A 15,941-nucleotide genomic window follows, 5' to 3' on the forward strand; every position below is an offset into this window, starting at 1 on the left:
ATGTCTATACTTTTTATTTGTCACTGTATTCAGATATTCCTCGTATTTAAAGTCTTGCTTCACATTTTTGTAAACAAATAATACACTATTGTTAATCAAACTAGATAGATAGATACTTTATTTCCTTCAATATACATGAAGAGCTGAACATATATACACACAAACATACACATTCGACAATATTTACAGACAGACATTTTGATATACCTGTAGAACAAATCCAATTATCATTAACACGGGTAATTATATAATATATATCAAACATTATTTACAAAAATATAAGTCTCCTTAAAAATAATTTAAAAGGAAAATCAATTATCAGTGTATTACACGAGAATATTTTCTAATGCATACATACACACTAGATTTAAATCACAAATAAGTACAGATATCATTGGTTATCGTATCGTATCTGACAGAGTTATACATTTTTGATTTTCCTAGTAGATAATCGAAATAAAACTACTAGGAAAGTCCTATGTTCACTGTTAAGTATATAGTTACACCACAAGTTCTATTAATAGTAATGTCTAAATCGAAATCGAAAGTATTTAGACAGCAATAGATATGGCTGAAATCAAATACGATTTAGATAATATATAAAGAAAATAGTGATGCATATCCCAGTTAATTGCATTACACTTAACTTGAGTGCTATACATTTCGCGATAACGAATTATTAAAGCGTTGCTTAACTTTCAGCATTTTGAGCAGTCATGATATGCACAGAAATTAATTTAGAATATTAATAAGTATTTATACTAGGTATTTATGATATAATACTTAAATCAGATCTATACAAGAGATTGATATTAACATAAGTCTTTTCAATAATACATATATTAAATACGTTTAATTTAAAACGTAACTGATATAAAGCATTCTACAATGTCTCTCCGACTACCTAATAACAGCTCAAACTATCCATTAAATATACATTTGAATAATGAGTAAATCACTTTTAGAAAATTAAATTTTCCATCTCTCACATTGTCTGCGCACAAAGTAAGGACTGAATCCAACTGACTGTCGCGTGTCTGCGATATCCATAATTTGTAAGAATTAATTCCACCGGAGTGAATCATATGATTCCATAGAGAGGTACGTGCTACATTTGTTTCTGGGCAAAAATTCATTACGTGGTCAATTAAGTTTTCACACAGATTGGTGCATACAGGACAACGTTCAACGAATCTTCGTGACATTGTCTTCCCTATCAAAGACGCCGCAACATGACACATGGGACGTAATTCTGGGACACTTACGGCAAGTGACCAAAATACACTCGCATTACCGACCTTTGGTAGATAGTTCATTGCGGAGGGTCTCTGTTGATATAAATTTTCAATTGCCGTCTGCTTTGAAGGTAACAGAACGTGTTTATGTAAAAAGTACCTCCAGGTTTGTTTTGAAGGGAACTCACCAGTTCTTACATAGTTGTCTAATACATGCACGAGACTGTATTTCTGTAACAGTCTGTAGGAGTCAGGTATAAAACCTAAGCGCTGTCTGTCATTATTAATAAAACTGAACAGACGATTGACAAAAACGATTTTTGCCAGATATTTACAAGGTAATCGACACAGCTGTCCTAAGAAGGTCAATTTTCGATAGTGGATCAAAGTCTCCATTGTAGACATATCTAAGGCAGATAATGTATAGTTTGTATTTGTGCTTTTTGAAATGACTGAATGAGCTTTATACAGAACCGATGTGCCTTTTCCAGTTCAGACATATCACTGATTGTATAACTGTTCCATAATTCACACCCATAAAGCGCTCTTGGAATTACTATTGACTCATAAATTGTTTTTGATGTAAGCGGATTTAGACCACTAGGGTGAAGACCACTATTTGCAACACTTAAGAATGTGCCTCGCAATTTCACACATGCATCTTGTATAGATTTCTTCAAGTTTAAAGATTTGTTACAGTCAATACCAAGGTGTGTGTAGTTATCTACTACTTCTATTTTTTGCGAACCAAGCATCCAATTATGATTCCTATTTCCAGGAATATTTTCATTAAATACAATGATTCCACACTTTCTACCGTTATATTCGAAGCGCCATTTCAAAGAGTAGTTGTTACAGATTGATAACATTTCTTCAAGTCCATGCTTTGAGAATGACACTAGAATCATATCATCTGCCACCGTTGGTGAACTAATGTCACTGTTAAACATACAAAACCCAAGTTTACTTGCTTCTAATTCATTAATAAGACCATTAATAAACAAAAGATACAGCATGGGCGAACATTTACTTCCTTGTCTGGTTCCCTGGAGAATTGAGAATGTGTCAGATATATATCCCTGAATTCTAACATGACTAGAAATATTTCTGTACATTTCTTTAAAAGCCAAGAATGATGTATTGTCTATTTGAACTTCTAAGAGCTTGTATAAAACGCCATCATGCCAAACACGGTCAAACGCTTGGCGGCCATCTAAGTAGCATACGTTAAGTTTGCTATTGTATTCCTTCGCATAAATAACACTTTCTCGTAGGATAAATGACGTCATAAGGCAGCCTAATTGTTCCTGAAAGCCACCTTGTTGTTTATTCAGGTTTGATAACACTTTTTCTTTGCATCGTCTCATAAGAGACATTTCGAATAATTTTAGTATTGATGACGTGAGAGATATAGCCCTATAGTTATTAGGGTCATCTTTACTTTTCTTCCCTCCTTTATGCAGGGTTACGATAATTCCTTTTTTCATTTGTTCGGGTATATGCGAGAGTCTCAACATGTATGAAAAAATGTTTGATAGAATAGGGGACAGAATGTCACATGCCAAGATGAGGTGTTCATAGCACACATTATCCTGACCGCTAGCTTTCCCTTTGGGGCAAGATAAAATGAGTTCTCGCACTGTTTGTGGTAAAACAGTCACACTTTCATCTGGAGCCATAGAATCAATGGTCGTTGTTACCGTATGTTTGACATGGTAAAACCAGTCTGCATCAAAATCACTATTTTCCGCCGGTGTATACAGTTCTTTAAAATATAGCCCCCATTGTTCTGTTAAGTCTTGTTTATCTCTATACATGGTGCCTTTAAATCTAATACCTGCTCCTGATGCATGATTCGATGAGTTTTTACGGGAATTGACCATTTTCCAAAACTTATGAGAGTCAGTTTCGGCGGTTTGGTCTATTTCCTGATCTAACTGTCTTAGGTATTCATTAACATGGAAGTTATGCAAACGTTTGAATTCCCGTTTGGCATTTTTATATTCTATGTAGAATCTGTTCGTATTGTCTCGCGGACGACCCTCACGACACCATAATATTCGTTTCTCTTTCATGATTTTGTGGCCTTTACCAAGGTCAGAGTTCCAGTACGGTTTGAGGTAATGTTTGTACTTAGATACCGGAAGACATGTAGACGAATTTTTTATCGCGTTAATTAATGTTGCGTATGCATTATCGATACCCGGTTTGTTTAACACACAAGTCTCTAATTGTAGTAAATCCTTGTTGTCTTTTAAAGCAGACATATAGTTAGATTTATCATAGTCTTTTACTTTTTTCCAGTTTATTTTTGTATAATTTTCCACCATATTCAGTCGTGTTACACTTGCACAGTTCGCAACAAAGCACAATGACGATACAATTGGCCTGTGGCGGGAAACATTCAGACAGTTATCGTCCAGAATTTCACAAAATGTCATACAATCTAGAGTTTCCACAGGTATACATATATGATCAATGAGAGACACGTGACAATTATCATAGGATACAAATGAGTATTTTGCTCCTGTACAACTTTCTAACTTATTCACAGGAACATAGTTTGTGTCAGACAAAAACTTATTCAATAGCTGGTTCCTGTTATTGTTAATGTTTGGTAACAAATTTGTTCCAGTCTTGTACAAAATTATCAATCAACCGTTGCTTAAAATATGGTATAAAAGTGTTCACATCTATTTTTAGCGGACATTCCCAAACGTAGCCAAAACATGTCTTTACTTCTGCCGAATAATTCAGAATAGATACACAAAATGAATCAAAAAGACCACACATAGTTTTAGGTGTAAATTCAAAGTATTTGGTATTGAATAATAGTGTTCATTGCTTAAGCGATTTACCTACTAACATTTGCGTATTTAAATTCAAAACGCCCGTTTGAGTTAAAAACTGTGCCAAGTTAATTAAAGTTGTCAACGACTTCTAACTGATCTCCGTTATATGTCCATTGTTCATTTCTTTTCAATCTAACCGCCGTCTAAATACCATCACCTTAGTTTTGTCGGTGTTCACCTTTAATCTCCATCGTTCACAATAAGTGTGGAGCTTATTCAAACTTTGCTGAAGATCTTCTATAGAATCAGACATTAAAACCATGTAGATGTGATTAAATCATCCGGGGCGCCTTCATTTGTTCGACAAACTTTACACCTTCGCACGTCAATGAAAGATATATTCCATTAATTAACATAATAAAATGTCAGTGAAATAACTAATTAATGAAAATAGTGACACATAATGATAGACAGTTATCAATTACGATATAATGGAAACAACTTGTAGTAAATATTGAAAATATTCTTCATCACTGGCAAGTTTTAATTCAATATTTCGTTTTTCAGTTATGAAATAATAGATGTTAAATTACTTATAAATGGTACCTTGAAGCCGACCTATATTTAAGCCGAAAATTTTCTATGCTTCTATCTGTTTATTTTAACTAGTTCTTGGCAAGTAAAGATATATTATAGAGTACACAGCAGTATTAATAATACATGAATGCAGGTACGCGTCTTGATAATTCTACAACATTTGCTTAATTTCTGCAACACAGCATCAAAAATAGGAATAGAGCACCTCTATAATATGGAAAGCTGTCATCTTTCAACTCCAGTATCGGGAACCTATCGTCTAGGTAAACTTTTCTAGCCGTTTCGAAGTCCAGTGTTTGAACTAAATATGTGAGCTCCTGTGTCATTGTAGTTCCTGTATAAAATATTATATTTATGTATCATTTATAAGATGAGTCGGTGGTATTTCGTCTCTTTAATATAATGCACAAAGAATTAGTTTATGGTCAATGCATACTAAACAAAAAAAAAAGAAATATATAAAAGAAAATTACATGAATAAAAAATGTTTCCAGTACGACTTTTTTCTTTCTTGTTTTCTAATAAGGACCTGTTCTGAATTTGTGTCTACAGTACTTTAAAATATTGTCATACTGGGATGTTGTTTGGTATTTATTTACTAATATGTGATGAATGAATAAGGAGATTACAAAAAGAGTAAATTGTAGAAATCGCTCTGATTATTAGTATTTTTATAAAAGAGCTCATGAGTAGAGTTAATTGTGCAGTGCGACAAACCCTTACTCACCAGATCTTGAGAAACCGCAAACCCATATATCGTCCTCTCTAATCTTCAGTTTTTCTATGTCATCTATTTCACATTCAAACATTGTAACGCCTTTGTATACAACACTTTTCAGTTCAAAATCTGGCCTTTCGCCGGCGTTTTCTTTTATATCTGCCATTTATGCTTATCTACAAAAGAATTAATGTGAATTAAGTTCAATTAATATCCATCAGTTCCGTCATTTACGAGTCGTACACAAATCTAGTGCACCTATGCTTGCAAAATCGAAGAAATTAACATTTGAAACAACCAGATAAAATAAATCGTTTGTGAGGCCTATCTGACGAGCATTCATTGAGCTGTATCCTTCTGAAAGGATTTTATCAACATGTGTCAATTGGTCTTTTGATATTCAAAAAATTCTATACATATGATATGTACATATCTTTAACACGTGACAAATACTGTATTCTGCCCACAGATAAGTTAATATGTCAGCCACACGTTTTTGTCTAAAAATATAGACCAAAGAAAATCTATAAATTGACGTGTCACATCAAGGGATATAAGCATATCAAAATATTATTTCGAGTCTCCATGTGTTGCTATACTATTTGGTTAGAACAAGATTGTCAGTCTTAAGTACTTTATGCGATCTTTTTAGCACTATGCACCATGAAAAGCTCATTATTTCTTTCTTTTGCACTCCGTATCATAATTAAGAACTTCGTACAAACAATTCTTCGGGCTGCCGTGGCCAAGTGGTTAAGGTCGCTGACTTCGAATCACTTGCCTTTCATCGATATGGGTTCGAGCCTCACTCGGGGCGTTGAAATCTTAATGTAAGGGCTCACGGAAGGTCGGTGCTTCTACCCAGTTGCCCGCCCGTGATGAAATAAAGCACAAATGGGCACTTGGGGTCTTCCATCAAAGCTGGAAGGTCGCCGTATGACCAGTGGAATATGGCCTAAATACGAGGGGTGTTCCAAAAGTAATGTCACTTGCATCGGTTCTCCTATACTGCAAATGTTCTGATCATTTTAACTTGCTCTGCCCTTCAAAATACTCTCCGTCAGCCTGAATACACCTTTTGAGCCGGTCAATCCTCTTTTGGAAGCATTGTTCATACTCTTCTATGGGAACACCCATCAGATACTGATAAACAGCAGATCCAAGGGCATTTCTCGATTTGTATCTCTTTCCAGACCAGTAACTATATCATCAAAAACCTTTTTGCTGTATTTTAGGTACATGTTCAGAAGTTTTTTTTGCCATTGTTACACGGGTCCTCTTTTGTTCATCTGTTAACAAATGGGGTATCCATCTTGCATTTATTTTTCTAAGTTTTAGGTGTTTCTTCAAAATTCCATGAACTCGTGCTAACGACAAGTTTGTCAGTCGGGTCAGTTGCCTTACGGTGAATCGGGCATCCTTTTTTAGCAAACTGAGGATTTTTTCGATGTTACCTTTCGACGTAGTTGTTGCAGGACGATCTGTGCGAGCAGCATCTTTGAGTTGCTGCTGTCCGGTCTTAAGTTTAGCTACCCACCTACAAATAGTCCTGTGAGACATTTGACCCTCCTCATAAATGTCGCACACCTCACGGTGAATATCTACAAGCTTCATGCCGAGTAGCGACCTACCTTTTATGTAGGCCCAAATTTCAAGCACATTTTCAGCTCTTTTCCCAGTCATTTTGTGTAAAGTGTAATGAATACGCTATAAAGTAATGTACACTGTACCAAAGTCAGTGAACGTGTGAGCGCGATATTTACCTATGTTACGATTCAGTGATCATTCTATCGACACGAGGTGGTTTTGTGTACACATGACACGATTTCCGCGAAATAAAACACAAATGACATTATTTTTGGAACACCCCTCGTACAGTTCATCAATACACAGAAATCATTAATTCAGAATCCAGTTACCATTCAACACAATAGATATAATGGGCAATTTTTTTAAAATGATCGAACATAGCCAAATGGGCTAAACACAGTACATCAATAAGAATTAATCATAAATTCAGAATCAAGTTACCATACAGTACAATGGTTATAACTGGCACCTTTTTTTCTAAGCCAATGCGGTCTGATGCAATCAGACATTGCCGAAATTGGCAAAATATTTATATTCAACTGATTGTATATAGACACACATATGCCAAATATTATTTACCGTCGAACAAACTGAATATTTGACCAAACAAACATATATTGCCAAAACATCAAATACAAATTCCAACTTAACTATATTATTATTATTATTATTATCATTATCATCATCATTATTATTTTACTATTATTTTACTATTATTATTATTATTATTATTTTGACCATCATTAGTATACCAGAATAACCACGGCAAAGGCAGGTGTTTTGTATAACAAATATAAACCGACCAATTAAATGCCTTAAAGGGCCGAAAATGCTGATGTAATGACAGATGACGATTATTATGATGATGATATTGATGACAGTGGTGAAGATGACAGTGGTGATTGTGATGATGATGTTAATGAAGTTAGGATGGTAGTGATAACGATGATTAACTGATGATGTAGGTGGTGGTGATAATGATGGTGACCCCGGTGGTAGTGATGAAGATGATAAAGTTGATGATGAAGGTAGCGATGATGATCTTGATGATGGTGTTGCTGTTGGTGATGGAAGTTTTGTAATGATGATGATTGTCGTTACGGTTGTGATGATAGTGGTGATGTTAATGATAGTGGTGGTGGTGCTAAAAATGAAGATGATGTTGATGATGATGATGATGATGATGCTGCTGATGATGATGATAACATTAATTAAATCAATGTTTTTCAGGTTTCTGCGACACTTCAATGTGTCAAAGCATTAAGAATTACATAATGAATGGATTTTATAATAAGACACATACTAAAGAAACAATTTGCAGGTGCAACAACTGAAATGTGTGGGAATGACAAAATAATTGAAGTTAAAACCTTCTAATGGTCCCTTTTCCATAGCAAAAGCACATTTTATTTATTATTTCCTGTTCTCTTTCGAGATTTTTTTTCTGATCAGATGACATGGTAATTAGATCGGTGATAAAGTTATTACTTTTAATTTAAGTATCACTTCAAAATATATGTTTTTATAAAACTTTCATCATCACAAACATCAATAATTTTTAACAATTACAATAACATAAATCATCATCATTGTCATATACATGCCATCCTTACTTCACTGACATTATAATGAAAATATCTTCATCACAATCAACATCATCAGCAAAAACATCCTGTCATAAAAATCATCATCATTATCAACATCACCATCATAATCATTATCGACAGCAGCAGCATCAATAAAAAAGATCAAAACAAAATCACAATAAAGTAGTGGCATAACTACATATCATTCTTTTACCCTCCCTTTCTCAATTTAAAAAAAATAACAACATCATCAGCATCAGCGCTATTAACATCATCAGCTGCATTTTCATCATCAGCATTATCAAAACATTGACAAATGTAATATCAGCATACGAGGAGTGTTCGATATGAATTGCTTATTGTCCTCTAGCTCGATATCCACGTGGGGCATGATAAAAACCAATACCTAACTGTATAGGGTTATTCAATACCTACACAACGGTGTATAAATGTACATGTTAGACTAAGTGTAAGACATAAAATTTGCCATTTGAATACACGCAATCATTGACCACTGTAGTAAAAATGGTTGGTAGAAGCGTCGACAAATAAGATGAAATACGGGCTTACATCAAAGCTCGCTCAAAACTTGGTTGTTCTTTGAAGCAGCTGATGACTGAATTTTCTACTGCTTATGGACCTTCTTGTGTGTCTTATGACACAGTTCGGCGGTGGAAAAAGAAATTTAAGTCTGGTGTAGAGTCCATCAAAAATGCACCGAAATCAGGTAGGCCAAAATCTGCATCTCGTAAAGAAATCGTTTCCAAAATAAAGGAAATCATTGAAGGAGATGCCAGATTTAAAGTTCGTGATATTGCACGAAAGGTAGGCATATCACTATCAACGGTTCACCTTATTTTGAAGAAGCATTTGAAAGTCAGAAAGATTTCTGCTAGATGGGTGCCACATCTGTTGACTGATTAGCAAAAGAGGCAACGGGTTAAAGTGGCCAAAAAGCTGCTTCAAATGTTTCCAAAATATGACAAAAAGCAGTTTGCCAATGTCGTCACAGGTGATGAAACCTGGGTTTATTATTTTGAGCCCGTCAGAAAGGTTAGCAATAAGATCTGGGCCACTAAACACAGCAAACGCCCAATAATTGCCAAACGTTCTTTGAGTGCAAAGAAGGTTTTGTATGCAATCTTCTTCTCTGGTGAAGGAGTCGCAATAAAAGTGCCGGTGAAAAAGGGCAAAAGCATCACCGGAAAGTATTACAAAGACGTAGTACTGAAGAAACTGAAAAAGTATTATCAGAAACGACGCCCTGCCACTGGTTTTAAACATGTCCGTCTTCTACATGACAATGCCCCCGCTCATACCTCCACAATAGTTACGGCGTTTTTGAAGAAAGAAAAAGTAACTGTTTTGCCTCACCCCCCGTATTCCCCAGACCTTGCCCCATGTGATTTCTTTTTGTTTCCGAAATTGAAATCATTCCTTGCTGGGCGGAAATACCAGTCCCGACAGGCACTTGGATCTGCCATTCATCAGTACCTTTTTACTGTGCCCAAATCAGCGTACCGTGACGCCTTCAAGAAGTAGATACATCGGCTGAAACTTTGCATTTCTAGCCGCGGGGAGTACTTCGAGGGCAAGAAATGAGCCCTTTTGGGCTAACTTGAAATTTGAAGTCTCCAGATAGAAATAAGCAATTCATTTCGAACATCCCTCGTACTTTGCATAAACATCATCATCAAATAACGCTACAAAAAGTATCATAATTATTCATTACATCATAATAATAATCATCTTCATCATCATCATCATCATCATCATCAGTAGCTTCGCTATTTCCAACAATATTCTCGTCCCACCACTTACCTTCTTTATGACCTTCATCATGTAATCAATATATCTGATATGAAAAAACACGAAACATTTGATTTTGACTCAAAAATCTCACTCTATTTTTTCACTCCAAGGTCACTCCAAAACCTCACTCCATGACTCCACTCCGTGACTCTACTCCAAGACTACACTCCATATTTTGTCGTATGCCCTGGGAAACCTGCATAAATTTGCAAGACATATTTCATATTACCATCGACTATCGACTTGCTCTTTTACCTCTCGTTAAGGTGTATACCTTCCAATAACATACAAATTAGTACCTCAGTGCTCCAGGATTAGATTGTAGCAGGTTACTAAACATATAATCATTATGTTAACTGCAAAATATTGGTCGTTCTTATCATATCCGTACAAGACATAATAAATATAAACTATATTAAATATAAGCAAATAATATCAGCCTACATCCCTGCTTTATAACGTCATAACTGATAATTCACTACACAACATCTCAAAATACTATAAGTATTCCCTAACTAAACCTAAATGCGCATAGAATAATTACGTCCATATATTAAACATCAGCAAGTATAACAATCGAGGATTCCGGCGCTTAGAACAACAAGACATTAGCTAGAACGGGTCCTTACAACAGGATTGGAGCTCCTTCAGTAACCGGTTTTGAATGGTTAACATTAAAAACTCAATACAACTTACTAAAGTGTCCTATATAATCCAGCATCAAGATGAACGAACATGTAAATAATAAATCAGCGGCAGCGGCGCAATCGTCTGACATACAAACAGTGACCTCTTTACATTATATACCTTTCATATTGGTTAACATAAATCTTTAGCATGTAGACATTATGGTTTACTGAACAAACGATTTTACTAAACAATTAGTTCTAAACAGACTGGACTAGGGATGCCGGAGCAACTTTTCATCAAAAATGGTGATATTCAGAAACGGTTAGAAACTCAATTACTTTAACAGTAGCATAACATTAAGTAAACTTCTTAACAAAATAGCAATATCCTGACATTTAAACTTTTTTAAACACGTTTACAGAAAATCCAACACATTGCAATCCACAAACGAAAATGAGCTTCATTATTATGAATTCTGATATTGCGATTTACTATATCGTAAACGCAGAACATATTATTAAGCAATAACTTAGAAATCTATACAATTTTCACATCAAAAACAAATATTCTCAAGCAATACTCCTTTATATTAATTGTCATGGATATAAGATACAATGAACAAATGGAATCACCTCGAATGATTACTTTATTAATTATTATAACAGGTATGAGATACATTGAACAAATGGAATCCATTTTGAATTCATTATTATATTATTAGATACATCGAATAATTGGAATCCACTTGAATTCATGATTATAGGTATTAAATATATTGAACAAATGGATATCCCCTTGAATTCATTAATATAGGTATTAGATACATCGAACAAATGGAATCCCTTTGAATTCATTATTACATGGGGCCGAGTGATTAAGGTCGCTGATTTCAAATCTCTTGCCCCTCACCGATGTGGGTTCGAGCCTCAATCGTGGCGTTGAATTCTTCATGTTAGGAAGTCATCCAGCTGGGTTACGGAAGGTCAGTTGTTCTACCCATGTGCGCGCTGGCGATGAAATAGTGCACTTATGGCTCCATCATCAAAGCCAGGAAGTCGCTGTATGACCTATAATTGTGTCGGTGCGACGTGAAACCAAACAAAACATCATTATTATTGGTATTAAATGTAAAAACAAATAGAATCCCTTCGAAAAGTTTAAGCTCATCAACATCCTGCTACCGTAGCAATTAAAGAAAAGAAAAGGTAACAAAAATATCTTTACTCATTTCGATATATAGATATTTATCTTACAGATCCTTTTGAGGTTCAAAGATATTTCAGATTCATGCTGCGTTTTGATTATTGTAAGACAGGAATATAATAACCGCATGAAGTCCAATTTTGAATTACGTTGCTATTTCATAAGTCACAAATAAAGTAAAAAGTATTTGTGTACAATTATACAGCAACTTTTATTTATTGTAGTTTTCATTAGGCAGTGTCACAAATAGAAATTTTCATGATAGAAAGGAACCCGAATTCAATGCTATATAATTATTAAATAAAAATTTTGATTAAATCTCTACAATGCTATATACTTATTATATTAATATTGTGATTGAATCTACAAAGTTTTTGGCCGCCATAGCTTGTTGTCATTCATTTGATGTGTAACGTCTTTGCTATGGTTCATGTTGTGTATAATATATGTTGCAAGAATCCAAAGGACATTGTTCACATGTGACGTTATTCTTTCGCATGATGGAATTGGCAAACCAACTGGGAGAGGAGGAAAAAACACTCGATCTTTTCGTTGATGGATTTATCTTAGAAGCAGGATATTATTTAAACAATTCTAAAGTGGAATGGTGCCCTGTCAGTACAGAAGAAAGCTTGATCCACGAGCGAGGCGTGTGTTCTCCGTGACAATTTGACAAAAGGCTTTCGTCCTCTAGCTCTTGATATATCGTCATCTCTTTTCTCCATTGTTTATGTTTCATCGTTTCACATTCAAACACTGCTACTCCTTTATAAACAACTGTTTTGGTTGAATATCTGGCTTTTATACGCTCTCTTCTATCATATCAGACATTTCCTTTTTTATTTAATTCAAAAAATTTCCTCCAGATACGTCATTTGTTTTAGATGACGTCACAAAATGCATCAAATTGATAGATATCCACAAATAGAATACATTGATATCAAATCTTTTGCAAGTGATACATGAAAAAAATGAAGAAATGTGCATTTAAACAGCCTAATGAAACATATTTGTCCACCCATTTATGCAGCATTCCTTGCGCACATAATAAAGCTACATGTATATTCTTTTACAAGGTTTTTATTGACATATGTCTACTGGACTTTTTAGTTGTTACAAATGTCAATATATAAGGAAATTGCAAAATGCGGGTTCTTAACACATCAGGCCTCTAAATATAACATAATTTGTTCTTAAACAATACATAAAGGAACTGAAAACTGGTATCTTAATGCATGTGGTCATTTAAAATACATTGACTCTCGGGCAACTTTGAATTGAAAAGTTTCACGCCATGTACCCGGATAATCTTAACTCTGTTCAGCGACCCTAACTCAGTGCCAACATGGCTGACAGAAAGACGATGTATGTAGTTAATTTCCTTGTCTTTTTTCATGTTTTTATTTGAGTATGCAATGTTAGCGTAAAACTTTTGATAGTCATAATATCCTGTATTGATAACATGTTTTGTGTACTAAATATTTCAATCGAAATGTCACATTATGTGGCTGGAATTCATTAAAATGTACTCAAAAAAAAGTCTTCAAAATGAACATGTTTTATGTTTCTAACTGTTTTAAAGTACCAGAAATTGCAGTAAGACCTTACTTATTAAATGTATTAGTTCCATAAATATCTCTTTGACAATGTTTAACAGTATCAAAGTTTGAAATTGATTTTTATAGCTTAAAAATTGTATTGATTATGAGGTGGGTTTAAATTTGCGGATAATTCCTAACTGGATTAGGAAACAGTGCTGGATAAATACGAACTTAGAATGGATAAACACCTAACCAAACGAAAACAGCTGTTCATCTGTGCTTTTTTATGGACTGTTAATGCTCGAAGTTCTTTGATCTACCCACCCCTGCAGGGATGTGGGATTCCTATGTCCAACTTATCCGACTCGTGATTTTTTTGCCGGCGGACAAGTGCATTTTTCATTCTGTGTGTCCGCGGACAAGCATACTTTTTCAGGTATAAAATGAGAAAACATAAAATATCATTTAGATTGTGTGTTGCTTCAAGTGTATGGAGGTGATACAGATAATGGGTTCTTTGACTAGGTCTCGGGCACACTGTAACTCGGTGACTATGATAAAATATCAGAGAAGATTTAGATACAAGAAGATTTATCTAACGTCGGATAAGTATAAATATATAACACTAGCTTAAAGCTATTTTCCGACAAACACATGTAAATAAGCTCAACATAAGTAAATCAGCTGTAATAAAATGCAAATATGTTAAAGCACATTAAAGCAAATAAAGCACCTGGCGCTAAGTAGATAAGAAATAAATCACAAATTATCACATACATGTTACAGCGCATTAAAACAAAATAGCACTTAGGTACTACAAATAAAAGGGAAAAGTAATTTACCACATACAGATTTAGCACATTTAAAGCAACGTAAAAAAAGATTAGTTGACACTACACAAAAATAAGAAGAGTCACATTTTACAACATGCATTTAAAAAAAAACATAAAAGAAGAAATCATATACATGCTAAAGGGAACATAAGAACTACTTAAAGTAGCTGAAGAAAAATATTTGCATCATCAGCATATAGCATTCTGTAACTAAAATTAAAAAAAGGAAAACAAGGGTTACACACAGAGAACTAAAAGGACATTTAAAGACATCAGAAAGTTTTAACGTAAACAACTTTAAAAAAGTATTATAACAAGTTTGTAAGTAGAATTCCAACTGCTGAGACAATAAGTCACTGTCAAAGGAAATATTTGAGCCAGTAGTCAGCCAAATTAAAATCAAAAGCACACAGAGACCGCAAGTATGACTAAAACAAGTCGGAACGTTTTAAGAGTCTTTCTCTGAATTCATCTGGCTTTGCACCATTGCGTGGGCAGGCAGTGTTTCGGGCATGACCTCAAAAGATCCCGAACACTACTTACGCGATTTCAGACTTTTAAAAACGTTAAAAGGCAAATATTTCAACAGCTTATTTTTTACCACAGTTAATGTGATATGCTTTTCTTTTCATTGTCCTAAATAAAGAACTCGATCTTCAGTCTACTTGCGCTTTCATGAAGGTTTAATATTACAAATCAGAGCAAGTGAAATTTGACTATGAACAAGTGGATTTTTAAGTTCCGTGGACAAGTGAAAAATGTAAGGATACCCACACCCCTGTCCCGTCAGTCCATGCATCACTCCCCCACCCCACCACACCACACCACACACACACACACACACTTTTCTTCCCTATTTACCGTCTGAAAAAATATCATATTTAATAATTAATCATAAATCTAATCCCATTTAAATAATTTCAAAAATATTCCATTAGCACCTCTATAAAAATCTCTTACACTATACGATATACAAGATTTGAAACAAACACAATTCTTCTCTCTGTGTGTGCGTGTGCGTGTGCGTGTGCGTGAGTGTGTGTGTGTGTGTGTGTGTGTGTGTGTGTGTGTGTGTGTGCGCGTGCATGCGTGCGTGCGTGAGTTTGTAAACGCTGCCAACTGGATAATTTTGTATGAATACACACCAACGTACTGGGGCTTATTGTGTTATGCGCTTTTATTTCTAAGTTAATGACTTGATTTGACAATACTTATGTTAAACTGAGAATATTATAGTATTATATATATACTTGAAAAAATAAATGTAGTATTATCTCCAAAGATGTTCATATATTCAGCTCATGATGCAATTTCCTATGTAAATTCAACAGTAATTAATACAGCAAAGCAAGAGAATTTTAATTCAGTTTCGTTATTTGTAAAAAAAAGAACAACAACATTTGT

The 15,941-nt window shown here is 34.5% G+C and overlaps 1 protein-coding gene across 2 annotated transcripts in view; it reads right to left on the reverse strand.

Moving 5' to 3' along the window:
* Positions 1–3,447: 3,447 nt before the first annotated feature.
* The window catches only part of LOC123532408 (sulfotransferase 4A1-like), a 29,874-nt gene continuing 17,380 nt past the window's right edge, over positions 3,448–15,941 (reverse strand). Inside the window, exons 2-5 of one of the 2 annotated variants that reach the window (XR_006682634.2) lie at positions 10,422–10,526; positions 5,348–5,518; positions 4,830–4,958; positions 3,448–4,403 (exon numbers count right to left, since the gene is read on the reverse strand). Coding sequence is in view for 1 of the 2 variants with exons in the window: in XM_053517174.1 (XP_053373149.1) it covers positions 4,360–4,403; positions 4,830–4,958; positions 5,352–5,508 (330 nt within the window). In the remaining variant the exon portion in view is untranslated. Of the gene's footprint in view, positions 4,404–4,829; positions 4,959–5,347; positions 6,525–10,421; positions 10,527–15,941 lie in introns of those variants that run through there. The other variant, XM_053517174.1, reaches the window with a different exon arrangement.

Source organism: Mercenaria mercenaria, chromosome 11, assembly GCF_021730395.1.
Source record: "Mercenaria mercenaria strain notata chromosome 11, MADL_Memer_1, whole genome shotgun sequence".
Lineage (NCBI taxonomy): Eukaryota > Metazoa > Mollusca > Bivalvia > Venerida > Veneridae > Mercenaria > Mercenaria mercenaria.